The 23,969-nt window shown below is 27.4% G+C and overlaps 4 protein-coding genes across 6 annotated transcripts; 3 read left to right on the top strand and 1 right to left on the bottom strand.

The window, feature by feature from the left end:
* The first annotated feature begins 371 nt into the window (after positions 1–371).
* LOC132944227 (thyroid transcription factor 1-associated protein 26) lies at positions 372–2,128 on the top strand. Its single transcript, XM_061013463.1, has 3 exons — positions 372–723; positions 1,243–1,375; positions 1,765–2,128. The coding sequence occupies exons 1-3, from the start codon at positions 642–644 to the stop codon at positions 2,000–2,002; spliced, it is 453 nt and encodes a 150-aa protein (XP_060869446.1). The 5' UTR covers positions 372–641; the 3' UTR covers positions 2,003–2,128.
* Positions 2,129–3,843: 1,715 nt separating this feature from the next.
* On the bottom strand, positions 3,844–8,421 carry LOC132944225 (apoptotic chromatin condensation inducer in the nucleus). The gene is made up of 2 exons (XM_061013460.1): positions 7,444–8,421; positions 3,844–6,333 (listed from the first exon to the last, which is right to left on the bottom strand). Exons 1-2 carry the CDS (start codon positions 7,931–7,933, stop codon positions 4,421–4,423), a joined length of 2,403 nt encoding a protein of 800 aa, XP_060869443.1. The 5' UTR covers positions 7,934–8,421; the 3' UTR covers positions 3,844–4,420.
* A 135-nt stretch (positions 8,422–8,556) lies between these two features.
* On the top strand, positions 8,557–10,671 carry LOC132944226 (mitochondrial potassium channel-like). 2 transcript variants are annotated; one of them, XM_061013461.1, is made up of 2 exons: positions 8,557–8,881; positions 9,682–10,671. In XM_061013461.1, the coding sequence occupies exon 2, from the start codon at positions 9,758–9,760 to the stop codon at positions 10,589–10,591; it is 834 nt and encodes a 277-aa protein (XP_060869444.1). In that variant the 5' UTR covers positions 8,557–8,881; positions 9,682–9,757; the 3' UTR covers positions 10,592–10,671. The 2 variants fall into 2 exon arrangements, with proteins under 2 accessions (XP_060869444.1, XP_060869445.1); XM_061013462.1 differs by lacking the exon at positions 8,557–8,881 and adding an exon at positions 8,945–9,199.
* A 6,100-nt stretch (positions 10,672–16,771) lies between these two features.
* On the top strand, positions 16,772–20,740 carry LOC132945485 (alpha-tubulin N-acetyltransferase 1-like). 2 transcript variants are annotated; one of them, XM_061015245.1, is made up of 9 exons: positions 16,772–16,922; positions 17,079–17,195; positions 17,270–17,416; positions 17,678–17,846; positions 17,912–18,056; positions 18,152–18,182; positions 18,684–18,756; positions 19,472–19,533; positions 19,655–20,738. In XM_061015245.1, exons 2-9 carry the CDS (start codon positions 17,101–17,103, stop codon positions 19,794–19,796), a joined length of 864 nt encoding a protein of 287 aa, XP_060871228.1. In that variant the 5' UTR covers positions 16,772–16,922; positions 17,079–17,100; the 3' UTR covers positions 19,797–20,738. The 2 variants fall into 2 exon arrangements, with proteins under 2 accessions (XP_060871228.1, XP_060871229.1); XM_061015246.1 differs by having other exon boundaries at positions 16,779–16,926; positions 19,655–20,740.
* Positions 20,741–23,969: the final 3,229 nt, after the last annotated feature.

Genomic DNA, 23,969 nt, shown 5'->3' with positions numbered 1-23,969 from the left:
TAAGAAAAACGATTCTATTAAACCAAAATTGTACTTTAAGGAAATTATTACCTGCAAATTAATTTCTATAACTTAAATATAACTAGTTGAATATAACTGGTTTGAATTTAAGAGGAATAAAGTAATTTTGCTTGTTTAACGAATAGTGTACATAATATGAATATTTTAAAAACTATTGGCGATAGAAAGCAATTGTAAGAGCTCTCTAGTCGCTCTGAAATCTGATTAATAGTGAACAAGGGGGTTAATCATAGATAATTCGATGGGACTCATACATTAAAATTTAATTTAATTTGTCATGGGACTCATAAACATTTTTGTGATAAGAAAAAGACCATGTTAATAAAATAAAAACAACAATATCTCGAAAATTCCTTATCACTCGGTGACACTCGTACCCATTCGCAGTTGAAAAATATGTTGAAACCACAATATTATTATTAAAATATTATTCCAAATTCTTAAATTACTGAATTTGAACTGCAAAGTGACTTATACTTGAAATTAGTATAATAGTATATTACCTATAAATATACCATACTGTCGTAGACTAGTTAGTGAATGTCGTGTGACTGGTCAGTTGATGAGCTTACTTTAAAAAAATTACAAAATAATTGAACTGATTAATACGGAATTAAATCATGTCATCTCAAGTGGAAAAAACAAAAAAACCATTCGATAAAAAGAAATGGAGGACAAAAAAATACAGCAATAAACAAAAATGTAAGCATAACATCTGAAATATAAATTATCCAATGTGTAATATCTTATTTTTAATGGTATTCAAAGTATGTTTATGAGTCGAAGAATATAATACAGTATAAAATGGAAAAAAAAGTAACTTAATATTTATTAATAATTAAGTACAAGAACTAAAGAAAATAATTGTTACCAAAACTTGACCTATAAATTTTAGATATGAATATTCTTATCTTCATGCCCATTGTTAACGTCTTTCACATAATTTCTTATTTTTTTTTTTTTTACTATTGTTATATTCAACATTTCAGCATTATAAATTATGTCCATTGGTTAACAAAAACTACCATTACAATATTTAGATTTCTTTATTCTATTATAAAAAAAATATATATTAAAATTTACTGTTGTATAACCTATCATCTCAGATATAGTTGAAATAAGACAAAAATAATTATATAAAAACCTGTTATAATATTTTTTTATTATAACTAAAACTGTGTTCTCTGTATTTTGTTCATACTAATATCACAAAATTTTCAGTTCAAGATTGGGATGAGCGGCGCAAAAAGGCTGTAATTCGTGATTACTACAAAGAGTTAAACAAATCTGGTAATGAGAGACCTTTGAATACATTAAATGATGAAGATACCATTCTAACTAAACAGCAAAAAAGGTAAGAAAAAATTTAAATATTGAATTGTTAAAAAAAAAAAACATAAATAATATACTTACCGGTCTCTTTCTTATTAACTGCCAAAGTCCTTTGGGCCTTGAAGGTTTTGTTTTTGCTAGGGTCCAGATTTGTATTTATTTGTTTGCTGTTTGTACGAGCATTTTTTATTTTTGTGTCATACATTTAGGCAAACTAGTAAAACTATAGATCTTTAAGGTAAAATGACGCTATTGCGCACTCAATTGAATATCTGAGGGGACAGTTGTCCCCCCTTGCGTCCTCCCACCCCACCAGATTACGCCTATGACTATACTATATTATTGGAATCCAAATTATCATTGAATGTGTGTAATGTTTAAATATTTATATATATAATGTTTTATTCACAGGCCAAATCCGCATAAAGAAGCACAAGAACGTTACAATCAAATCCAAGAGGAAAAGAAAGCTAGGCGCTTTGAAGCTTCGAAAAAAAAAGAAGAAATCCGACAAGCACTAGAAGAATATAAACAAAAGAAAAAGTTAAAAAATAAAAAACTTGGAAAAAAAACAAGAAAAGGTCAACCAGTTATGAAAGAAAGATTGGAACTATTATTAGAAAAAATACAGGCTAGCGTTAATACATAGATATTTTTTTACTTTTATTTATAATATTAAATAAAAAATACTTGTATAATATGTTGTGTGAAATGCTGTATTTCGTCAACTTTGAAATTGTTTAAGACAAATAAATTTTTGGCATTTATATTATTATACAGATGTAAAAATTAATTAATTCTATTTGGAATAAGTACAAAGAGACCTTAGGTTTTGAATAATACTAATATTCATCACATTCCCATCAGGTTTTCAAATACAATTATTCTCAATCTTTCCAGTGTTATAACTGTACTCTTTTATTACTAAATGTTCAATAAACTAAAAATACTGAATAATTTCCTATATAACATTGTAGTGTTTTATAATTTTAGGGCTTAAGGATATGCTCAAAAACAGTGTTACAAAAGTTGGAAACATTTTAGGCTAGTTTAATATTTTCAAGGTGAAATCTGTCATAGTCAAAAATCAAATAATTTTCTTAATAATTGTATTATTGTGTTAATATACGCGCTGACTGTATACAAATATATTTTATTCCATAATTTAATATATAAATTATATGTTTTTTGTTGGCCATGAATAATCAACTTGTTTTCATACACCTAGAGAACGTGCAAGGTTATCGGAAAAAAAAAATTGTTGTGGCAAAGAATCTAAAATTATGTCTGAATATATTTTTTTCAACTACTAACCAAGAATTAAGTCATCATTTCTCAAAAGAATGATGAGAAAATACGGCAATATATTTTAATAATACAAGATTAGATCTAAAATACAAATTAAGTCACTCATTTTTAAATTACTTTCAAATTTTGTAAAATAATTTATTATTAATATTTTTAATTTTACTATATTGTGATACATACTTTACATTTGTCAAATTTTATTTACACAATTTTAATATTACGAATATAAATTGTTACCTATAATCCATTCATGTCAAAAAGGAACCTCGATGGCAGACAGATAACACCTGTCTTTTATCCTTACCAAGTCAACCATCTATACGCCTGCTGTGTAGTTAAACCCCTGTGCATAGGTGCAAATAGTGTTTGGATTTGAGGTTGGGGGGAGGCTGAATAATTTGAATGTAGAGATGAACATTTTTTGTAGGGTGTAAATAAAATCTTGAGGTTTTTTGGAAAAGGAATTAGACTCACAGCCACCCCATGCTATTTGCGCTTTTACACAAGTCAGTCGCTGAGGTACCTTCTAAATATGAATGGAGTATAAATTGTATTTTAATTGACATATGTTTGTTACTTAATAATTGTTTAATGAGATGAAATCTTAATACTAATCTTCAAATTTCATAATATATTAAAAATATTATTTATAAATACAAAAAATGTATATTAATGAATCATCATATTCAAAGATGCGATATTTAGAAAATATTTATTTTGAACACATTGAAGTTGATTTATTTATACTAAGGTGTTAAATTTTTTACTTAATACAACAAAATTGAACCATAATTTTATCTAAGAAAATATAACAAAATACAATGTAGAAACAGTAGTTAAAAAACGATCGGTATTCATTATGCACAGATAGTGCAAACATTGGGAATATAATTCTGAAATAATTTATTTTCTGTACAACTAGATTGATTAAAATTATTAGCATTAAATAACTGTTTATGAAGTCTAAAATCATTAATATTATAGTAGTGAACAATATTATTAATAATATAAACAAATAATCATATTGCCCCGATAAACATGTTTATCTTTCCTTATACTGACATCGATAATCAGTCTTTTTTAAATATTAATATTTAGCCCATGGTCCTTTTGTTATAAATTTCGACAATTATACTAAAAAAAATGAATCCTTGAAACAAAAAAAAAATTCCAACATTCATAAATTGTAACTTAACCGTAAAATATTGTATATTAAACCAAGTTGTGTTCATAAATTGTCATTTTTTTATTATTATTATTATATTTTCTGATCAATATAAACTTTAATAGCTTTTAAAACATTTTATACAAAGTGTTTACAATTTTTCAGGAGTTAATTCAAGCATGAAAAATATAAATTAATGTTATTACTAACATAATAAACACCACAACACCTGGTTGTAAGGCAAAATTATTTCTAAACAATAAAATGAACTAATATGAAATTTAAACATCAAGTAAATACAAAAATAACAGTAGGTAATTTTATTTTATACAGTCTTTATTATGATAAATAAAATTATTTAACGTAAAGACGAATTATAATCAAAATATCATAAAAACAGTTTGTGGATTGTGATATCCCTAAAAAAAAAAAAATAAAGTATATGAAAAAATTAGCCTACAATAATTATGCGGTTTTTACTATGTGTAATGAGTTAACCCTCTGGTACATGGTGACAAAACTCAAAGGTTTTACCGATTTGTATAAAATGTAGGTATTCTTTTTAAAATATAAAATACTTGTTATACACAAATTCTAACGTCTCTTAGGATAGTGAAGGTTATCTCCTCGTCTCCTACGGTCAGTCTTTTGAGACCGTTCCATCTCTGCAAGATGTTTACGTCGTTGGTCCTCTTTCTCCGCAATCTGTTCAATAGAAAGTGGAGACCAATAAAGGGTTGGAGTAGTTTTGGTCTTTCGAAAAAGCTCATCTAAACTTTTTGTAGGAATACGATCTGGTGTTTTGGATTTTGACTTCTTGCGTTTATCTTGTAAATCTTTTTCGTCCTTCTTTAATTTTTTATCTTTTGTAGCATGAGGATCGTCAGATATTTTTCTTTTAATAGGTTTATCATCTTTTTCACCATCACCATTCATATCTTCCAACTTGCCTCTATCCCATTCACGTAAAATAAAATTATTTTCTACCTGTGTTCTAAGTTTTTCTACTTTAGACTCTTTTTGTTTATCTAATCGGTCTGGATGCGTTCCACTCAAGGCTTTATTTAATTCTTCTTTATTTGTAAAAACGACTCTCAAAAATTTGGGATTGGTTGAAGGCCATTGGGAATCATTGAGTGCATATACAGTTTCAATGGCTTGATCTTCATTTTCATACTCAACAATACATTGGGATTTAATTGTATCTATCCAAAATCCATTAGAAACAATTTTTCCAGTTCTTTGTAACAAATCTCTTAGTTGACCAACAGTGAATGGCCTGACAAGGTTTGTAATACGAATTACACTAGTAGTTGTGATACGCTTTACAGAAGATTTTTTTTTTGTCTCTACTTCATTTATTTCTTCTGCCAATGACTTATCAGATTTATTATCATCATTATCTATGGAAGGTTTCTCTTCTTCTTCTGGTGCTTCATAATCAACCGCTTCGTGATCAATTAACATAGTATCATTAATTTCCATAGCTTCTTCAACATCTTGTTCGTCGTCAGAATCGGTTTTTTGTATTTCACCTTCTTCTGATCGATACTCACCATTATCAGCAATAGAATCCCCATTAGATTCTATTATAATACCTAAAGTAAATGGACTTATCGTTATAGGTGTTCTTGTTTTACAAGAGCCCCACTTACGTTTAGGGTGTGAAGACAATAGTTTTGGCATTTCATTTAATTCTTTTTCATCATCAACCTGTTTTATATTCAGTATATCTGATGATAGAACATTATAAGATTCTTCAATTGGTGTAGTTTCTTTTCTATCTACTAGTTTAGATTCATCTTCATTAAGCGGTTTAGATTCTATCTCATTGTCTGATTCTGTTTCATTTACATTAATTGAATTGGATTCTTCTTCATAGACTGGTGGTTTACGTTCTTCTTCGTCAACTAGTTTAGTTTCTTCGTCAATTGGTTTAGGATCTTCATCATCAACTAAGTCTGGTGATTCAACAGTTAATTGTACAACATCTTCCATTTGTTCTGAATCATTAATCTCATCAGGTTTATTGAAGTCTTCTTGTATTGGGTTATCATCTATTTTATTCATCTCAACATTTGATGAAATTTCTAAAACTTCAGGTTCATTTACTATACTTTCAATAGATTCTGGTACAATATCCTGAATCTTTTCACTTAAAGCTATTGGAATATCAATAACTTCTCCAGTAGTTACACAATTTTCTTCTAAAACCGGTTCTGGGATATTACATTCATCAATGGGTGGACGGACTGTAGAGTCTGAAAAATCTTTTGTTGAATTGATAGGATTGGTTGGTTCTAAAACTTCTTCATGTATTTCATTTTCTTTAACTTCTTCAAGTATTAGTATTACACCAGTCGTTTGTTCATCAGTAGAGACATTTTCTACAGTAGATTCTTCATCAGGTTTTATGAATTCAGATGATACTTCAACACTGTCTATTTGGTCATCATCAATATTTTCTTGATTGCATGATGGTTCATTGGGAGGGATAACAACTTGCACTGAAAATGAAAATAATACAGTTTCAAATTACTATCTTCATATAAACTAAAAAATCAAAATTTAATTAAGTTGTTAATTATTAATAAGTAAATCTGTAAACATTAAGAACATGTTTTGGATTAATATATAGACACCTAATATTTAAGGTTCAATTCAATATTAATTTTTTATTTAACATTACTGTTAAATTGATAAAATATTAGGTAGGTACCTAAATGTATTAAATAAAAAAAAACAATTAAAAATTAAATACTACCATTAATGTTTGATGCATAATTAGTAGATACAATTTATACAAAATGTGGGTAGAAATTAAGACAAACAGTTTACTAGCATGACACAAATTCAAAATTTGTATGGATACATAGGTAATTATTAACTATAAAACAAATCCAGATTCTTATTATTAAAATTAAAACACTAAAAATATTTTATCAATGCTGTTTTCATTTCATTATACAGTAGATAAATTTAAATTAGAAATGTTTATAACACTGCCACACTCTAACGCTGCAGTTAATTAATTTGTATTAATATATATTTTATTATTTCTTATTAAATAAAGGTACCTAAGAACATTATTATATTTGTTTAAACCTGCATTGATAAAAAATTATTTTATTTACATATTAGATGGTATATTTGATATAATTAAACTCATAATTTACCATTTCATTATTTCAATGTTACCTTTACCTACTACTCAATATTTAATATTATATTAACAAACAATGTAAAATATGAAAATTATTTAATAAAATTTGTTAGTGCAATAAAAAATGTATGCACAAACTCAATTTTTCTAATACTATTTATCAATACTTGGTTAAACACATTTATTAACTTCTAAACAGTTAAAATTGTTTGTAATTGTTACAATTGATATTATATTAAATACTTAAGTGTGATATGAAAAACATTTATTGTTAGCTAATCTACAAGAAAAATATTAACATTGTTTTTATTGAAAAATAGTAGAATAATGTTTAGTTATATTATTAACTACAACAAACTACCCAGGTATCTAAAAAATACCTAATAGAAACCCATGAACATTTCTAAATTAGGTTATTGTTGTTAGTGTTAATGTAAATATCTTTTAACATTACCTTGTTCACTAGAATCAACTATGTTTTGTTCACTTTCTTCAACAGCCACAGTACTACCAAACTGTTCTAAATAATTTGTAACGCTACCATCCAACATAGACGGATTTGTTGAACTGCCTGTAGCTTCTTCTTTTTCTTTCCTTTCAGCTGAATATTTAGCTTCAGCAGCCTGCTCTCTAAGTAAATCCTTAGGCGAACGCCTCAAACTAATTTTTAACTTCTGAATATCGCCATCTGATCCATTGGAACACTCAACTTTCCACATACCAGTGGTATTCTCTTCACTGCAATCATTACTTTCTGGCTTAGGCAGTTTGATCGTTAGTGCAACCTTTCTTTCACTCTCGTCAACTCTGCTAGTAGCTCGAGTTTTGCCAACTTTGGGGGGTGGCACATCTTCTGACGATGTTCCAGACGTAGACGAATGTCGCCTAGTACGACGCCTTGACGTACGTTCACGTTTTGGTTTACGACCAGTTCTTTTGCTCATTTTATGATTTTATTACAATATTTTTCACAAGGTTCACTATCATATACCCACGAGCACAAGGGACATTATAAACATTCACAACATATATTTTCAAATAAAAAAAAATCACTGGCAGTACTTACTACAGCATAGCGGTAAATTCACGTCCTTTATTTTACAGTGCAAAACTTACAAAAAGGTTTTTCCACAAGTCGATCCATTTATACGAAGACTTAACGTAATTTTTGTTTTGGAAATTAAAAAACGAATCAATAAGCACCAAATTTTTGTTGTACTCGAAACGAAACGGCGGCCATTTTAATCGTTTATCAACACAAACACATTTCATCGACATCAACTTTCTCCATTTTTTTTTTTTTATTATTTGTTCTTAAAAATCTCAAAACAATTTTGTAAAAACTAATTTATCAAGCAGATAGGTTTTTTAAAGATTAATATAAATTAAATATATCGAAATTAGATTTAATAATAATTTTTAGTAAAAATTGAAAAAGTATATCACAATAATTGTATGGTGTAAGCAGTTGGCACACTTGTCAAAATATTATTTGATAACCGTAATCAACTATAGTCTATTTTATTGGTCAATTACCAACAAGACAGTAAGACACGACTTTTTACAATAAATCATAATATCGTATCTGAATCAGATGTCTTGATAGTTGATAGTTGAAATGAAAATAAAAATAAAAAATAATCCTAAAGTTCATACAATCATACTATCATACTTAATAGTTAATTACTTTAATAAAGTCACCAATTCTGTGCTTCAATACGCAATAGTAACAATGTAAAATCTTCACGATTAGAACTTGTTATAACAATGTATATTATTTAGTTTGAATGTCGAAAATTCAAACTGGTAAATTGCCGTTCCTTTTAGTTGATTATAATTTGACTACATGTCTACATGTCTACATTAGATAACAAAGTTTTTATTTTAAACAAGTATGTAAACTAATATATATTATTATTATTTCCTTTGTATGCATTATAAATAGGTTTTAAGCAAGACTTATATTTAATCAATAATGTGTACCTAAATTGTCCTAAAATACATATGTCAATTGTCACACCCATGATAATTAAATCTATTTAAAAATTAAATTATAAACTGAATAATTCACTGACATTCAAACATTTGAAGTTGTTAACACACTACATATTTGTTATTTAATTAGTCTAATATTGTCCACTACCATACTAAGTACAAAATATATTCTACAAATCAAATCTTCTGTGGCAGTATTTACTTCTCGAAATAAGGTTTATTCATTCAATCTATGTAATCTAATGTTAAGACAAGAAAAAATATATTTCAATCAAATAAGTTATTATTTAGTAAACAATGTACTTATTACAATGTAAATCTTACAGCAATCATAAGATAGAAGCCCAGAGTGCTCAAAATTCCGTCATAAAATGTGAAATTGACATATTATAATGTTTTAAAAATAATTCACTTACTATCATAGTTTTAATTAATTTACTTTTATGCATGTGTTTATATTGGAATACATTTTTTCTTTAATTATATTGATGTAGTTCAGTATTTTCCATTTAATATTTTATTTATTATATAAATCATATGTAATGTAATGTTCATTGTAATTTACTATTAACTAATTATGGGACTGATTTTCATATTTTTAAATTTTATTTTATATAGGTTTTTTATATTCATTGTAATGTACAATTTAAAGTAGAGTTTAATTTCAATATCTCAAAATCAATTTCCTTATTTTCAGAAGTATGCTGCTCCATCAAAACCTATCAGAGGGTATCAAATAGATTGTGACTTGTTGGTTTAATATTATTTGAACCATGAAATTTAAAAAGCATGTAGAAACATTTTTACAAATAATGAAGGAAAAAGCACAAACCAAACTTTCTAAATCAAATAATTCACGAGCTGAATTATATAACCGACTTGCAGTTTATCGCCCGGAATATGATAAAGTTGTTTCATGGTATGAACGGGTGACTGGTTTAAGTGAAGTTCGAGTAGCCCAAGATAGAGTGTTGGAGTCTCAAAAGCAATTTATGAATGCCCAGGATAGAAGAAGAGATGTATCAGTGGAACTAAGAACAATTCAAAACAAACTTAAAGACATCCGAAATGAACTTCTAAATACTTCTAGATCAGAAGATAGGTACATTGAATTAGTAACACAGGAACATGCTTTATTAAAACAAGAAAATGTTATCATCGATCGGGTTAACTATAGTGAAAAGGAGGAAAGAGATAGTTTTATAATGCTCTCTACCACATTAAAAGATAGTCATGACCGAGAGAGAATACAAGCGGAGAGAACTAAATATGTATCTATTGTGGGCTCAATTCTAGGTACTATTATTGGTATAATTGGAAGTACTGTAATCAATGCATGGAAAATGAATGAATTCAAAAGAATGGTGTTGGATGCCAAATTGGATTCATCAAATTCAAATAAAAGTGATCAAATAAAACATTTATTGTTACAAGTTCAAAAACAAAATAAAATGTTGAAAAATGCACAGTTCAAGCTAAATTCAGATAAAGTGACAAGTTTTGTAGAGCCAGACTGGAAATATACTGACCGTGATGTTATTATTTTGACAACTATAAATTGTACTATAGTAGCTCTATCAGCATATTTAGTGTCAAAATTATTTTAATCAGTGATATCTATTCGAAAATTTTGTTTTTATTATTGTTATTGGTTTTTATTTTCTAATAAATAATGTTCTCCCATTAAGCATTGAATTTTTTTTGGTTAGTGACAATTGACAATTAGTATTGATATTTTTATGCGATAATAAAATAACCTGATAATTATATACATAGGCGTAAATAGTGGACTTAGTCAATCAAAATTTCTGTCTAATACCCCCGATTAAAAAGTTAGTATGTAGTACTACGCATATATAATTTTAATAAAATATGGTGGAAATATTTCTCCGAGTATACTTATCTACTATACTATACTATTATACTCTACACTATTATTTTATTTTATTTATTTTAAACATAAGCTATTATGCTAGTTTACATCATAATATATCAATAACAAATATTTTCTATTTTTTTTCTATTTCGAAAAATATATATATATGTAATCTGTAAAAAATTAAATTATACAATAAGCATATGTTGATAAAAAAAAAAAAACAATTTGGCAATGAATTGCATAATAACTTAAAAATAAAGAAAACATTATCTGCTATTAATATGCACGAGTGTCAATGCCAATTTATTATTGTAAAATTACAAAACAATATTTACGTTTTCAGATAAGATATTATACTGTATGGCTTAATTTCTGCAGTAGACAGTAGTAGGTAATTTTATTACCAGAATCATAATTTTTATTGTTTGCATTCTTACCTATACATAAGCAAAAATATTTAATTACGACAATTCACTATTCAGTGGTGGCCCGATATTTTTTGTCAGTAAGACAAGATAATATCAGTTACTCAGTTGTATCACTGAGGAGGTAATAGTAGCATTTAATCAATGGTAGTAGTCGCCCAGTAGGTACCAGTGGCGTACTTAGTTAGGTATTTTTCAAGGATAGTGTCCAGCTAATTTTCCAAACCCATTTAAGTGGGAGGCTTTGCTACAGAATATATTAATGATATACATATATTAGTTCTAAAAAATATGTATTTATGGGGTGTCCCCCAACAAAACACAACACAATAATTGTACCTATAACAAATTTATTCTACAACAAAATCGTATTATATTTCAATAAAAATAAATTGTCATATATAATTATACAACTTATAGTACCTTATCTACCCATTCTTATTCTTAAATGTTTGTTTTTCTAAATATGATGTAATTTCAGGTACTGAATTTTAAAAAATTAATATATTGAAATTTATAAAATATTTTTAAAAAATGGAAAACAAATTTGTCTAGATTAATAATACGGAGCTGTACAATTTCTTTAATCTTCCACTTTAAGGGGATTCGATATCGTGAATTCTGTTTTTGTCTAACACACACGCGACGTAGGATTTTAGATGTGTTTTTTGCCAAACATACCAATTGCTCTAATGAAGTGATAAGAATTCTAAAAACAGATTTGAATTTGTTGTCAAGTCTACTTGAAATCGACTTTCCCACATTTTTGATTTTTTGATTTTAACTTCTCCAAAAATTAAAATACGAACATTTTTAAATACTTTTTTAGATTCTGAGTGGAGCGATAAATATATTGATTCTACAATGATGTGTTTCTTTTTATTTATTTATTTTTTTTTTGGTTCATTTTATTCGCAAATTTGTCATTTTGATATAGCGGTTGGCAAATCAGCAATTATGATTTTATTATAATTTATGGTTATTTCAAAATTCAAATATAATTTATTATACCTATTATGAACTAATATAATAGTAAATAATATTTAAGAACTATAAATAGGTAACAAAAAATATTTATATAATATATATATAAATATAATATTGCATTTCAATCATATGATTTAGCCAGTAGCATGTCATGTAAGATAAATGGTACTCAGCAAAAATTATTAGATATTGTTGGTCACAAAATTCCATTCATTCCATGCCAAACGCATCGATTGAATGCATTTGTTGAACAAGTGAATCTATCAAAAACCCGGTGGACTGCAAGGGCTGAATCAATTAAAGCTGTTTGGATATCATATTAACAAATAATTGATGCATTACAAGATATGTAAGACTTAAAATCTATGGATAAAAAAACATGTACTCTTGCATAAGGTCTCTCTAAAAAGATTCTCAGTTTTGACTTTGTAATTTGTTTATCATTTATGAAAAATGTCATGAATAAAACAAAAATCTTGACAGAAAACCTAGAAGCTAAAGAATTAAATATAATTGATGCTTTAATGTTACTCATATATACTATTGACAGTTTAGCCAGAATGAGTGATAATAATATGGCAGTATAATACTCACAGATTACAAATTATTAATTATAATAACAGCTATTAGCTACCATAAAAATAGTAGAAATAAATTGCCAATAGCAATAAAAATTAATATTTTCAAAAACCTAGGTAGCCCCAATAAAAATGTCTAAAAATTAAATTGTTGATTTTTTTAAACATTGATTAGGTAGGTAACTAATGATAAATGATTACTGTGTAGTACCTACCTATATGTAATTAAAAAAGGTCCTATTTTGGATATTCAATGGAAATTTTGAACTCATGAAAATAACGTTGTATAAGTTATAAGTTTAACTTAAAAAGTAAGCGCGGTAGTACAATTTGTTGTCGTCATCAGGTCATCACATTCAATGTGAAAAAAAAAACGATTTAAAAAAATTTGTTTAATTTTAATATATTTATTTATACTGCACCTACGTATTTTATTTGTTTTTATGCGATAATTGTTGTAATGTTTTGGTAAACTATTAATTATTATTGTGAAGATTTAATATAATATTGGAACTTTTTAAATATAGAAATTTTTGATGTATTCAATTAGAGTGTACAAGTATATACTTGTACTTATTAAAATAGTATGTAATAGTTCATATTAAATATTTAAATAATACTCAAATGTATTCTATTAAATAGTTAAGTTATTCAACCGTATATTATATTATTCAATTGATTATATTATATTGAATTGTATACCTATATCAGTTATAGTTGAGTTGGTACCTACGAATTGTATATATAATAATCATAATGATTGAAGCAATTTAAATTTAAAATGTATTTTATTTAATTTTACACAAATTTGACTAGGAAATGAAATGCAGAAAAAAGATTTACAAAAGCGTAACAAGTAAAATCCGTCTTTAATTTAACTACAATGGCAATTATGGAACCGTGAACTAAGTGAAATCGCGTAAAATCCTAGTATAATATTTAATACCGATTGTATATTATATAGACGATTATCATTGTTATTTTTAGTAAAGGGGGTTAATGTAGTGACTACTGAATAGTATATAAGTATACCTGTATACCTATAATATATTATATATATATATAGGTCAAACTACTATAAATTATATAATATTAAACAATATACAGACACGCACTCTATAATACATCGCGTCCAGAGATTACTTACGTAAATATTAAGTTTTTATTCGAATCTAGGTCAAAATATCCAATGGTAAAAATAACCAAAACAAAATACATACAATAATACTATAATAAACCCATATTAATAATATTAATATAATATAGATTATAGGTATTATTAGTAATAATATAATATAATATATACGTACTATTAGTAATAATTGTTCAGATGTATTTAATTTTTGTTAAAAGCGAATAAAAAATAAAAAAAAAAATATATATAATATTATCAAAGCTGCCAAGCTCAGCTCATGGATCGACGCGCAAATACACACGCGTTCTAATACTTACACATATTATAAAAATTGATTTAATATTGATTTAGGTTAATTCGGCCATCCGCGTTAATCACAAACATCCAACAATTTAGACATTAATTGCAAATTTGCAGCTGATGAAATAAAAATTGCACAGCGTGATCCTGCAATTCTGCGTCATTACTTATAAGACCACCACAAATCAAAAACTAAAACATATCTATCCCCTGTGACTTGTGATGAATTTAATCATGGCGGTAGGGATAGGTTCCAAATTTTTTAATTCCATTGCTAATTTTATTAGAAAATAGCGTAAATCTTCTATCTACGCGTAATGTATTATTTGACATTTTAACTTATATTTTGTTTAAATTATTTGACTATAACGATATTTCAAAATGTTTGTGGTTATTTATAAAAACGTTAAGGTATCTATAAATGTTTAAATTTAGAAATTTTGTTCATGGATATTTTGACCAGTTACCGTTTTATTCAAAGACATAAGTACATAACACTAAAATAAATTACGTTATAAGTGATGAGGTGCAGTAGCGGCCTAGGCACACATTACTTGGTCGGCTAATTAAAATACGGCCTCTCCATTTAGGTACATTTATAGGAAGACATATTTTTTCAATAAATTTCCCCGACCTGGCCAGACCGCCACTGGCTAAGTATATCACCTTGACTCCTGCAGAAAGAGCTATCAACCGTTGATAATCAATGCTGTCGATTGTATATAGTAATAAAGTCTGCAGTGATTGTCTTATTGAGAGGGTACAGGAGGGGGACTAAGTACCAAGTTTTCAGTTTTTTAGCATATCCCTAATTTTATTCAAATTTATCAAAAGTATAGGTATAGGTACCTAATAAAAAATGTTTATATACACTGTTAAAGTGTTAAACTAATTTGGATAATTCAGTTGAAAGGCTATCTTCTGCAGCGTCAGCTTAGCATTTTTGTTATAATTAAGATTTGGAATGGATTTTAGCAACTCTAAACAAAAAATATTATTATTTAAATAGTTAAATAGTTTAAATAATTATTATAAATAGTATTTATTATGTTATTTTTTTATTTTATTTTATTTTAATAAAATAAATACAGTTTTTGTTTGTCACAAACGCCTAGACGGCAATGATAAATATACCAATATAGGCAATAAGGAAATAAATATAATATACCTATAAAGGACTTACGCCACTTACGGTCTCATTATACATGGATATAGAATGAATCACTAAACATATACTCACCCCATGTTTTTCCTTTAATAACGAATATATTTAAATTCTGTTTTTTGGAAATTTTAAGTATATTAAGGACTCTATATTTTCAAATTCTTAGATCTAGTTAGGACTTAAAACACGCCTCACAAGTCACAGACCATCAATAAAGTTCCGAGTTAATTTGTACCTACCTATATTATTTATTAATTTATTCGCATTGGATTAACGGGGTTATTTTTCTTCCAGACTTATAATTTATAAGGCATGCAAATAGAATATGCAGGGTAGTACCATATATAGAACAATGGTATTATCTAGGTGGCTATAGGTAGGTACTTATTGTAATAATTACACAATATTGCAGGTAGCGTAATACATTAATGTATATAATATGGAAATTTAGCATTATATTTATAATATTATTTACCAATTTAACTATACCTATACTTTTTTTCTGTTTTATTATTACTGTGACGTGTTTGCAGTGGAGTAGCCAGTATTATGAAATGGGGGAGGGGGGGGGGGGTAATTAAACCAAGTTTTATTACAGTTTTCATACGTAAATAATACATTTATTAAAGGGAAAAAATGTCAATGAGGGTTTAAACACCCAAAACCCCTCCTTGGCCACGGCACTGCATGTTTGCGTATTAGGTACTATTTTACCCACAGGCCACATTTACCAAAATTTATGATTCCTGTCTTTAGGTTTATACTTGAATTAGAAAATAAAAACCATTATTTACGGCGGTTTCTTAGAGACATCCAATTACTATAGAGTTATATACCATAAACATAGGACAACATTATAGGTTTATATTTACCTATTCAAATAGTTTGCAAGTACGTTTGTTGTTTAGAAATGAGGTGTATAATTTAGTATAAACGCCAAAGGCCAAAGGTGTATAAATTTACAAACGTATAATTGAAAGGCCGAGTGCAACAACCAATTATTGAAGGTAAATATACAAAATATAACTGCCTACTGCAGGCGGCTAGTTACTGCCTACTAATTACGGGTGTGTATAAGAGGACAAATAGATTGTAAGACATTGTGATATTGTTCATTATTAACTATTATTTTTATTTTTAACTTAAAAATAATAAAAAAATTTTTTTGCCGAAAAGCTCAAAGTCGCGGTGGTAGGGTACTAGGGTGTGTGGTAACGTTAATACAGTTACCGCGGTATAGAAACATCTGCAGCGGCAGTAGCTACTGCTGCACAACCCTATAAAAGAAAATCAATAACTAAGACAGCCCTACTCGAAATTCGCATAATATCGCTGCCGTTCCTGCTATACCTACCCCCATGGCCCATAGTTGTATTCTGCATTAGCAAGTCAACGCACTCTACCACTATTATTATACCTACCCTCGTTAGTTCGGCGACAGTTCGTATTTTTTACCAGTTATTTAAATAGTAGGTATATGTTTATTCATTTATTTTATATTTAATTATTATTTGCTCCGTTCAAACCGAAGTAATCGAACTAGATTCAGTGTTTTTAAATATCTAGTTGCCTATTCGATTTTTATTGAATACCCAAACTTATTTCATATTTATCACGTTTTATAGATTTTTCACAAAACCCTCTGCAATGGAATTCAAATTCGATATAAAAGATTTGGCTGAAGGAGGAATCGCGAAAATTGATCATACATTAACACCGCTTGGCTGCGAAGAGGATGAAAAGTATGATTTAAAATCATGCATGTTTTACAACGGTTATATTACCTACCAGCAATATAATTGTTTTATTTTTACAGCTTACAAAGGAAAGTTGCAATGATTATTGACGAAATGGGTAAAGCATCTGCCAGAGCACAGGATTTAAAAATGCCTATAACAACTGCAGAAAAATTATCAAAATCTGATCATATAATCTATTTATTGTCAGAACAAACAAATGAAGAGTATGTATATTATTATATTATATTTATTAATCTTATAATTGGTATATTTTTAACATCAATGAGAGCCCCGGGCTTCAATCCCACACAACTAAAAAACTGTATATTTTTTTTGTGGGGGAGGCTAAGCCCCATCAAGCTCTCCCCCCCCCCCCCCCCGATTTATTTTATTTATTATAACACTTACCGCCTATTTACTAGTGAGTATTTACCTATAATATACCTACCTACACTGGTCAGTAATCACTAATATGAAATTTTTAGGACATTTGTTATTGTTGGTATTTTGAAAATGGGATGGAAAAAATTATATCTTTTTGACAAAAAAGGTTCACGTTCTGAAGCTATGGTATATTGTTTACTTGACTTTTACATTCATGAAACTAGACAACGTCAAGGATATGGAAATAAACTAGTTGAATACATGTTAAAGGTAAACATACCATTTAAATATTTTCTTTACTCTTAAATATAATTTTAACGGTTAATAATTTTTAGGATAACGAGTTAGAAGCTAAACAATTAGCTATAGATAAACCTTCAAAAAAAATGTTGCAATTCATGCAAAAACATTATTCACTTAAAAAGTTAGTCGATCAAGGGAATAATTTTGTAATATTTGAAGAGTTTTTTGATACTCCAGGTAATAACACTTTAAATTTGATACACTTTAATTGCTATTTTTATGGCTACCTATATCACATATTTTTTAAACTATTTTCTCTATTATGTTTTTAGGATTAACACAACTAAAAGATAAATTTGACAGGTAAGGTGTTTTCGATTTTAAAAAAATAACTTATTTGAGATATCATTATTTGCATTATTATAGAATGTTGGTAGTTAAGTTTAATGATAAAATGTGAACCAATTGCAGCAGAATGTACCTGTTACTTATTGGACTATAACCAGGGGCGTATTTAAGAGGGGTCACAATGCCCAGTGCCCCCCCCCCCCCCCAATTCATCGTATTTTATACTTTTTATTACAGAGTATAAACCTTTCTTACTATTTAAATTATATGTTATGTTTCTATCAAACACGTGTATTTTGATAATTTGGTTATAAATTATGACATTATTTTGAGATTTAAAATCTAATTATAACTTATAACCATGCATGAATGGAATTTGTTGTTTGTACCCCCCTCCCCCATGACTCATAAGATATTTCTATATGTGCCCCTGCATGACTATAATCTATTTGATAATTTATTTATTATTCTAATAGTAATATACAATCATTATATTAGATTTTTTATGTATTTTAGCACAAGTGGATACAGAAACAAACCTACGTATGGACGCCATGCTGCTAATAAACACAATGACTCCATGTCTGATGTATGAATAATTATTTATTTATTTACTTTATATTAACTATTATGAGTTAAGCCCAATATCACAAGTATGAATAAGCTTACAAATATAAAACAAACGCATACTAAATTTGAATAGAGATTTAGAGGAATGGGTTTGGTTATGATGTTATGAAAAATATTAAAAGATAAAACTATACTCTATTGAACGAGAGAACACACAGCTGCCAGATGAAAATCGGTTAATTCTGCCCATCCCCACCAACCAACAGAAGAAATCAGTGGCATTTGGCAGGAAACAGTTGTGTGTCAAAGCTTTAGTAATGTTAAGGAGAAAATGGGACCTAGACAAGCACTTAGCCGTCAGTCTACATGCACAGAAATTAGGCGTTATCTCGTTTGAACAGAGTATAGATGAAGCATACATGTTAACAGATCAGAGGCAAACAGGAAAAAAAATTATAGATATTCTTAAAAATTTAATATTATACCAGAACACAAATTTCTTAAAATAACTAAAAAAAATTAGACATTAATGTTTGCTAAGTTTTTGTGGCGGGCAGTGGTTATGCGATGAAGCTTAAAAAAAATGTGAGTTCTGTAAAAATGAGAACGAATGTTGATTAATGAAATTTAACCATGCAAACAAAAATATATAAAGTGTATTAAATAATGAGTCTAATTTATTAATCATGTTAGTATGTTTTTTTTAAAAAATGTTAATATTTATATTTTGTTAGATATTACATGGGGCTGGTAGTGCAACTCGATTGAATGACAAATACGTTGCTAATGCTGATATGTAAGTTCTAAGTAGCTATTAAATGTAGTATAAAATTATATCCAAATTCTATAATTTTTCATTTACAATTAAATTAAGAAAATTATTTAATTCTTTAACTTTTTTTTTACTTTTAAAACAGCATTAATAATAAATTCAAGGATAACAAACCAAATCTTGTCACAGTTCTTCCTTCAGAAAAAGATGTAAATGACACAATTAATGGAAAAAAAGGTGCTCCACCAAAATTGGATCTCAAATTTTATCATTCACATTTGTGGTAAAAAGCTTTTATAAATATCAGATATTATATCATTAATAAATTGCATTTTTAACAGTCTTATTAATCTTTAAAATAAGGAGCTTTTTAAACTTTTTGTACAGTTATTTGTTTAATATGTTGATTATAAAATAAATAAAAAAATACAGTATACAATACACATTATATTCTAATTAACAGTAAAGGTAATTTAAATATAGGTATCATGCTACTGGCAGGTAGATAGATACCTTAATACCTATGCCAATTAGTTTATCATTTTCTTTTAATGTTACGTACATTTATACGATTCTCTTAATTATTTTATGGCTTAATTGTACAGTTATAAATTTTACTTTTTACTTTAAAAATATACATTGATTTATTACTTAAAACAATTTTATATTATTATATAGGTGTATTAGTTACATATATATATATCTGTGAATTAATTTTCATTAATTTGTTTTCATGTTACCTATTGTTGTCTGATTTATGTTAAATTATAATTATTTTTGGTTAAACTCGTAAAGTAGGATGCCTCATAAACTTATTTTTGATGGAATATATATTGTACCTTACAATATTTCTGATGAGATGTATACTTATTAATTAGCGATGTTAATTTCTAATATTATATAGTTTGTATCTAGGTACCTCATAGTTATTGATTTAAAAATGTTTTGCATAAATATCAAAAATCAAAGTTATATTGAGTTTTATTAGATATCAGTTATCAAGTTACTAAAGATAATTAAACATCTTACAATATTATAATTAGGTATATTAATTTTTGTAAGAATGTTTTATAAAAATATAAAGGTAGGTATATTATTATTTATAAGTTCTACCTAATTTTCAAACTTTAAATAAAAACAGTTTTGCAATATATAAAAATTATTGTCAGTTTTAATTAATTGTACCTACCTATTTTATTTGTGAATAATTAAATATATTTAAATACTTGTGTATGATCAAATATCAATGGTAATTATTATTAAATCAATCTACCTAAATACATTTACTATGTATTTAAAATTGATTTTTAAATTTTCATAGGTTAAAATAACCCTCTTCTCTACTTAAATTTTTTTTTAAATATTGATATATCTAAATCGAAATTTGAATAAGAAATCAGAATTGTCCGAGTTTTTAATGTTTAAGATGGGTACCTACCTACTAAGGATAATAGCCAATATGTAAGTAGTCCATTGTAATAGTTTTAAATAAAATATGCCAAGACACTTTGTACCCTACGCTTGGTACCTATTCTAGTATTCTATAGTAAAATTGTAGTATATATATTACACTTAATAGACAATATCAACTATTATAAGTATATAATAATTCAGAAACTTAATACCTATAGCTAATTACAATTCCATTTATAAACAATATATAACTTTTTTAAAGAGCGTCTGCTTAACAATTTGTAGTAAAAATGGACGATCTCATTAGAAAAAAAGCTGCAGAACTTCTCAAGTGGTAAAAACAATTTGAAATTCGATATTATGGTTCTTGTATACTGAACAGTTTTAAAAATCAAAATTTGTTAGTGGCAAAAGAAGAAGGTGAACATGAGCTTGATGAATCACCCTATATTTTAAATAATATAAATACCTATAAAGATAGGTACTATTAATATTAATATTAAAATGATGTAGGTACCGACTATACCGTTCTTTATATCGCCATTATATATTATGTAAACTTAAAATATACATCATTACTCATAAGAAAAATTAAAAAAAAAAAAATAAGCATTAATAGGTAGGTACCTGATATATTATGTTATTATAACTTGAATTATAATTGGCATGCCTTTATATAAAAGATATACTATCGATTTAATGTCATCAATAATAATTTGCTTGATAAACGAAGTGTCCTACACTCCTACTCATATACAATATTATACTTACTTTACAATGACTGAATGACATCAACCCCGCAGTGACACACATGAGAAATTGCATGTGTGTTACTTCTAACATCTTTAGGTGTGTGTATAATAATTAGTACTTTAGTAAAGCCTTACCATTAAATTGTAGGATAACTAATCATCTTCCTTTTATATGATGACATCAATTGGTCCATCTTTTACTAGGTACCAAATTTAAAATTGCTAAACATACACATTTAAAATAATTGTAATAAATTATCAAATATTCAAATGCGTTACGAATTATTTATTCAAATCCAATCCTACACTAGGACTCATTTCTTAGTTTTCTTACAGAATACAAGTGTTAAATTATTACATATTTATTAATCGTATTAGATAATTAAATGTCTAATATTTAAGTAAAAATGGAATTAAACAATGCAATCTTATAGAATGTGCATTAAAAGATGTAACCTAATATAATGCCTTATTGCAAAAATGTTATGGCTATATGCAATATTTTCTGGTGTGAAATAGTTAAAAATTAGTTTTGAGAAACCAAAATGTGTTGTATATTATGCATCAAAACGCATTAATAAAATTAAACAATTATCGTTAAGATTGATGTGCAATGGCCAAATACGTAGCGGTGTTAAAAATAATCACAAGGGGTTTTATATAGACAATCAATTATACACCATCACATTTGTCAGTGATTTTGTAGTCGTTCCAGTTAGTTCATTATGATTAATGACTATTGAGTAATGACTTATGGATGACCTCGATGTGGTCATGTGGATACGAAATTATTCATCCATATTCTAACATTGATTGGACGAGGGAGAAACATAAAATACGTAACCATATTAATAAGAAATCGTAAAAATTCCAAAAATATTTTGGGTAATTAATCAAAGATGTCTGAATATATTTATAAATATTAGCATAACATTATTAGCAAATTTTTGTTTTTTAATGGTTGCTATGGGTTATATATATAAATAAAAATAATTGTATAGACGTTGTTGTTGTTTTTGGCCATGTCGCCGGGTGTGCACTTAAGAGGCCATAACTCCGGAACCACTTATCCCACAGCGTAAAAACTTCACAGAAACTATCTACATATCAATCTTGATGTGTCCTGAAATTTTTATCGAAATCGGTTTGGTGGATCTTGAGTTATACAATTTATTCAAAGTGTACACTTATTTTTATATAATAATAAGTGTACACTTTGAATAAATGTACTACCTACTAGCTAATAATATAATAATTAAATATTTAAAAGTTTAATAAAAGCAATGTATAATCTGCCACATTCTGGAAAAATTAATTTAACTTACCGTCTTACTATTTGTAAAATAAATTACTACTATGACAAAATAAATATATCATAAAAATGATAAAATACACTAATTATTATTAGTTTCGTACGCTGACGCGAAAGTCGATCTTGCTTTTTCGTATACGATAATTTATCATTGAATTTAAATTTAACACATACCTACCAACTAACCAACCTACGCATGGAGTAGCGGTTCGCTAGTAAATATTTTGGGGGGACTAAATTTTAATTAGCTTCTACAATTATTATTAAACGTAATAAATTATGAGTTATGACTATGCACCGTTGCTAACGATATACCGTTGTGACACGGTATATTGTGTGAACCTAGTTTCAATAGCACCTATACAATACCATTGTTCTATGATAATCCGCGGCCTATTATCCACGGCCCCTTCAAGTGATAACATTACAATATATTACGATTGCAACTTACTGTCGGGCGGCAGTTTCACCGAATCCGGCGACCGTCGTCCGAATCACTAAAATAATATATCCGTCGAAATAACTATTTAGATGTTTTACATTTTGTGGACTTCGATAATAATATTATAAACGTACAAAGAAAGCGATTTAATATTTTTTCGATTCAGATAAAAATACTTCCATACATTTTTATTTTTAACCAATTATTATTTACAACTATAGTAGGTTTTTTTTTAAGGGGAGGCGCAGTCTCAAAGTCTCCCCTGACTCCCTTTGGCCCACATTACAATGACTTAATCGACGACCACGTAACTGTAGTCTGTACCACCTACAACTGTACAGCACTACAGCCAGTGCGGTACTGCGGTTACCTATACACACTTTTCTTTATTTTCCATAAGGATTATATTTACTAAATAAATATGTTAATATTTTTTAGGTGATAGAGAGATTCAGCGTACAACATTCCGCAGGAGAATAATATTACCGAGTTATAAAATAATAATAATAATACTACTGAATTATTTTTTTAAACAACAGCG

The sequence above is a fragment of the Metopolophium dirhodum genome, chromosome 5, assembly GCF_019925205.1.
Source record: "Metopolophium dirhodum isolate CAU chromosome 5, ASM1992520v1, whole genome shotgun sequence".
Classification (NCBI taxonomy): Eukaryota; Metazoa; Arthropoda; class Insecta; order Hemiptera; family Aphididae; genus Metopolophium; species Metopolophium dirhodum.
Note: the sequence above shows the minus strand (reverse complement) of the source record. Positions and strands in the feature narration are given on the sequence as shown.

What these genes read in the sequence shown, in the direction of transcription:
- LOC132944227 (XM_061013463.1), top strand. Translation starts at nt 642, where the DNA reads ATGTCATCTCAAGTGGAAAAAACAAAAAAACCATTCGATAAAAAGAAA. An exon ending in ATACAGCAATAAACAAAAAT is followed by an intron (nt 724 to 1,242) that starts GTAAGCATAACA and finishes CAAAATTTTCAG; the next exon opens with TTCAAGATTGGGATGAGCGG. An exon ending in CTAACTAAACAGCAAAAAAG is followed by an intron (nt 1,376 to 1,764) that starts GTAAGAAAAAAT and finishes TTTTATTCACAG; the next exon opens with GCCAAATCCGCATAAAGAAG.
- LOC132944225 (XM_061013460.1), bottom strand. Translation starts at nt 7,933, where the DNA reads ATGAGCAAAAGAACTGGTCGTAAACCAAAACGTGAACGTACGTCAAGG. An exon ending in AGTTGATTCTAGTGAACAAG is followed by an intron (nt 6,334 to 7,443) that starts GTAATGTTAAAA and finishes TTTCATTTTCAG; the next exon opens with TGCAAGTTGTTATCCCTCCC.
- LOC132944226 (XM_061013461.1), top strand. Translation starts at nt 9,758, where the DNA reads ATGAAATTTAAAAAGCATGTAGAAACATTTTTACAAATAATGAAGGAA.
- LOC132945485 (XM_061015246.1), top strand. Translation starts at nt 17,101, where the DNA reads ATGGAATTCAAATTCGATATAAAAGATTTGGCTGAAGGAGGAATCGCG. An exon ending in AGAGTTTTTTGATACTCCAG is followed by an intron (nt 18,057 to 18,151) that starts GTAATAACACTT and finishes TTATGTTTTTAG; the next exon opens with GATTAACACAACTAAAAGAT. An exon ending in TACGTTGCTAATGCTGATAT is followed by an intron (nt 19,534 to 19,654) that starts GTAAGTTCTAAG and finishes CTTTTAAAACAG; the next exon opens with CATTAATAATAAATTCAAGG.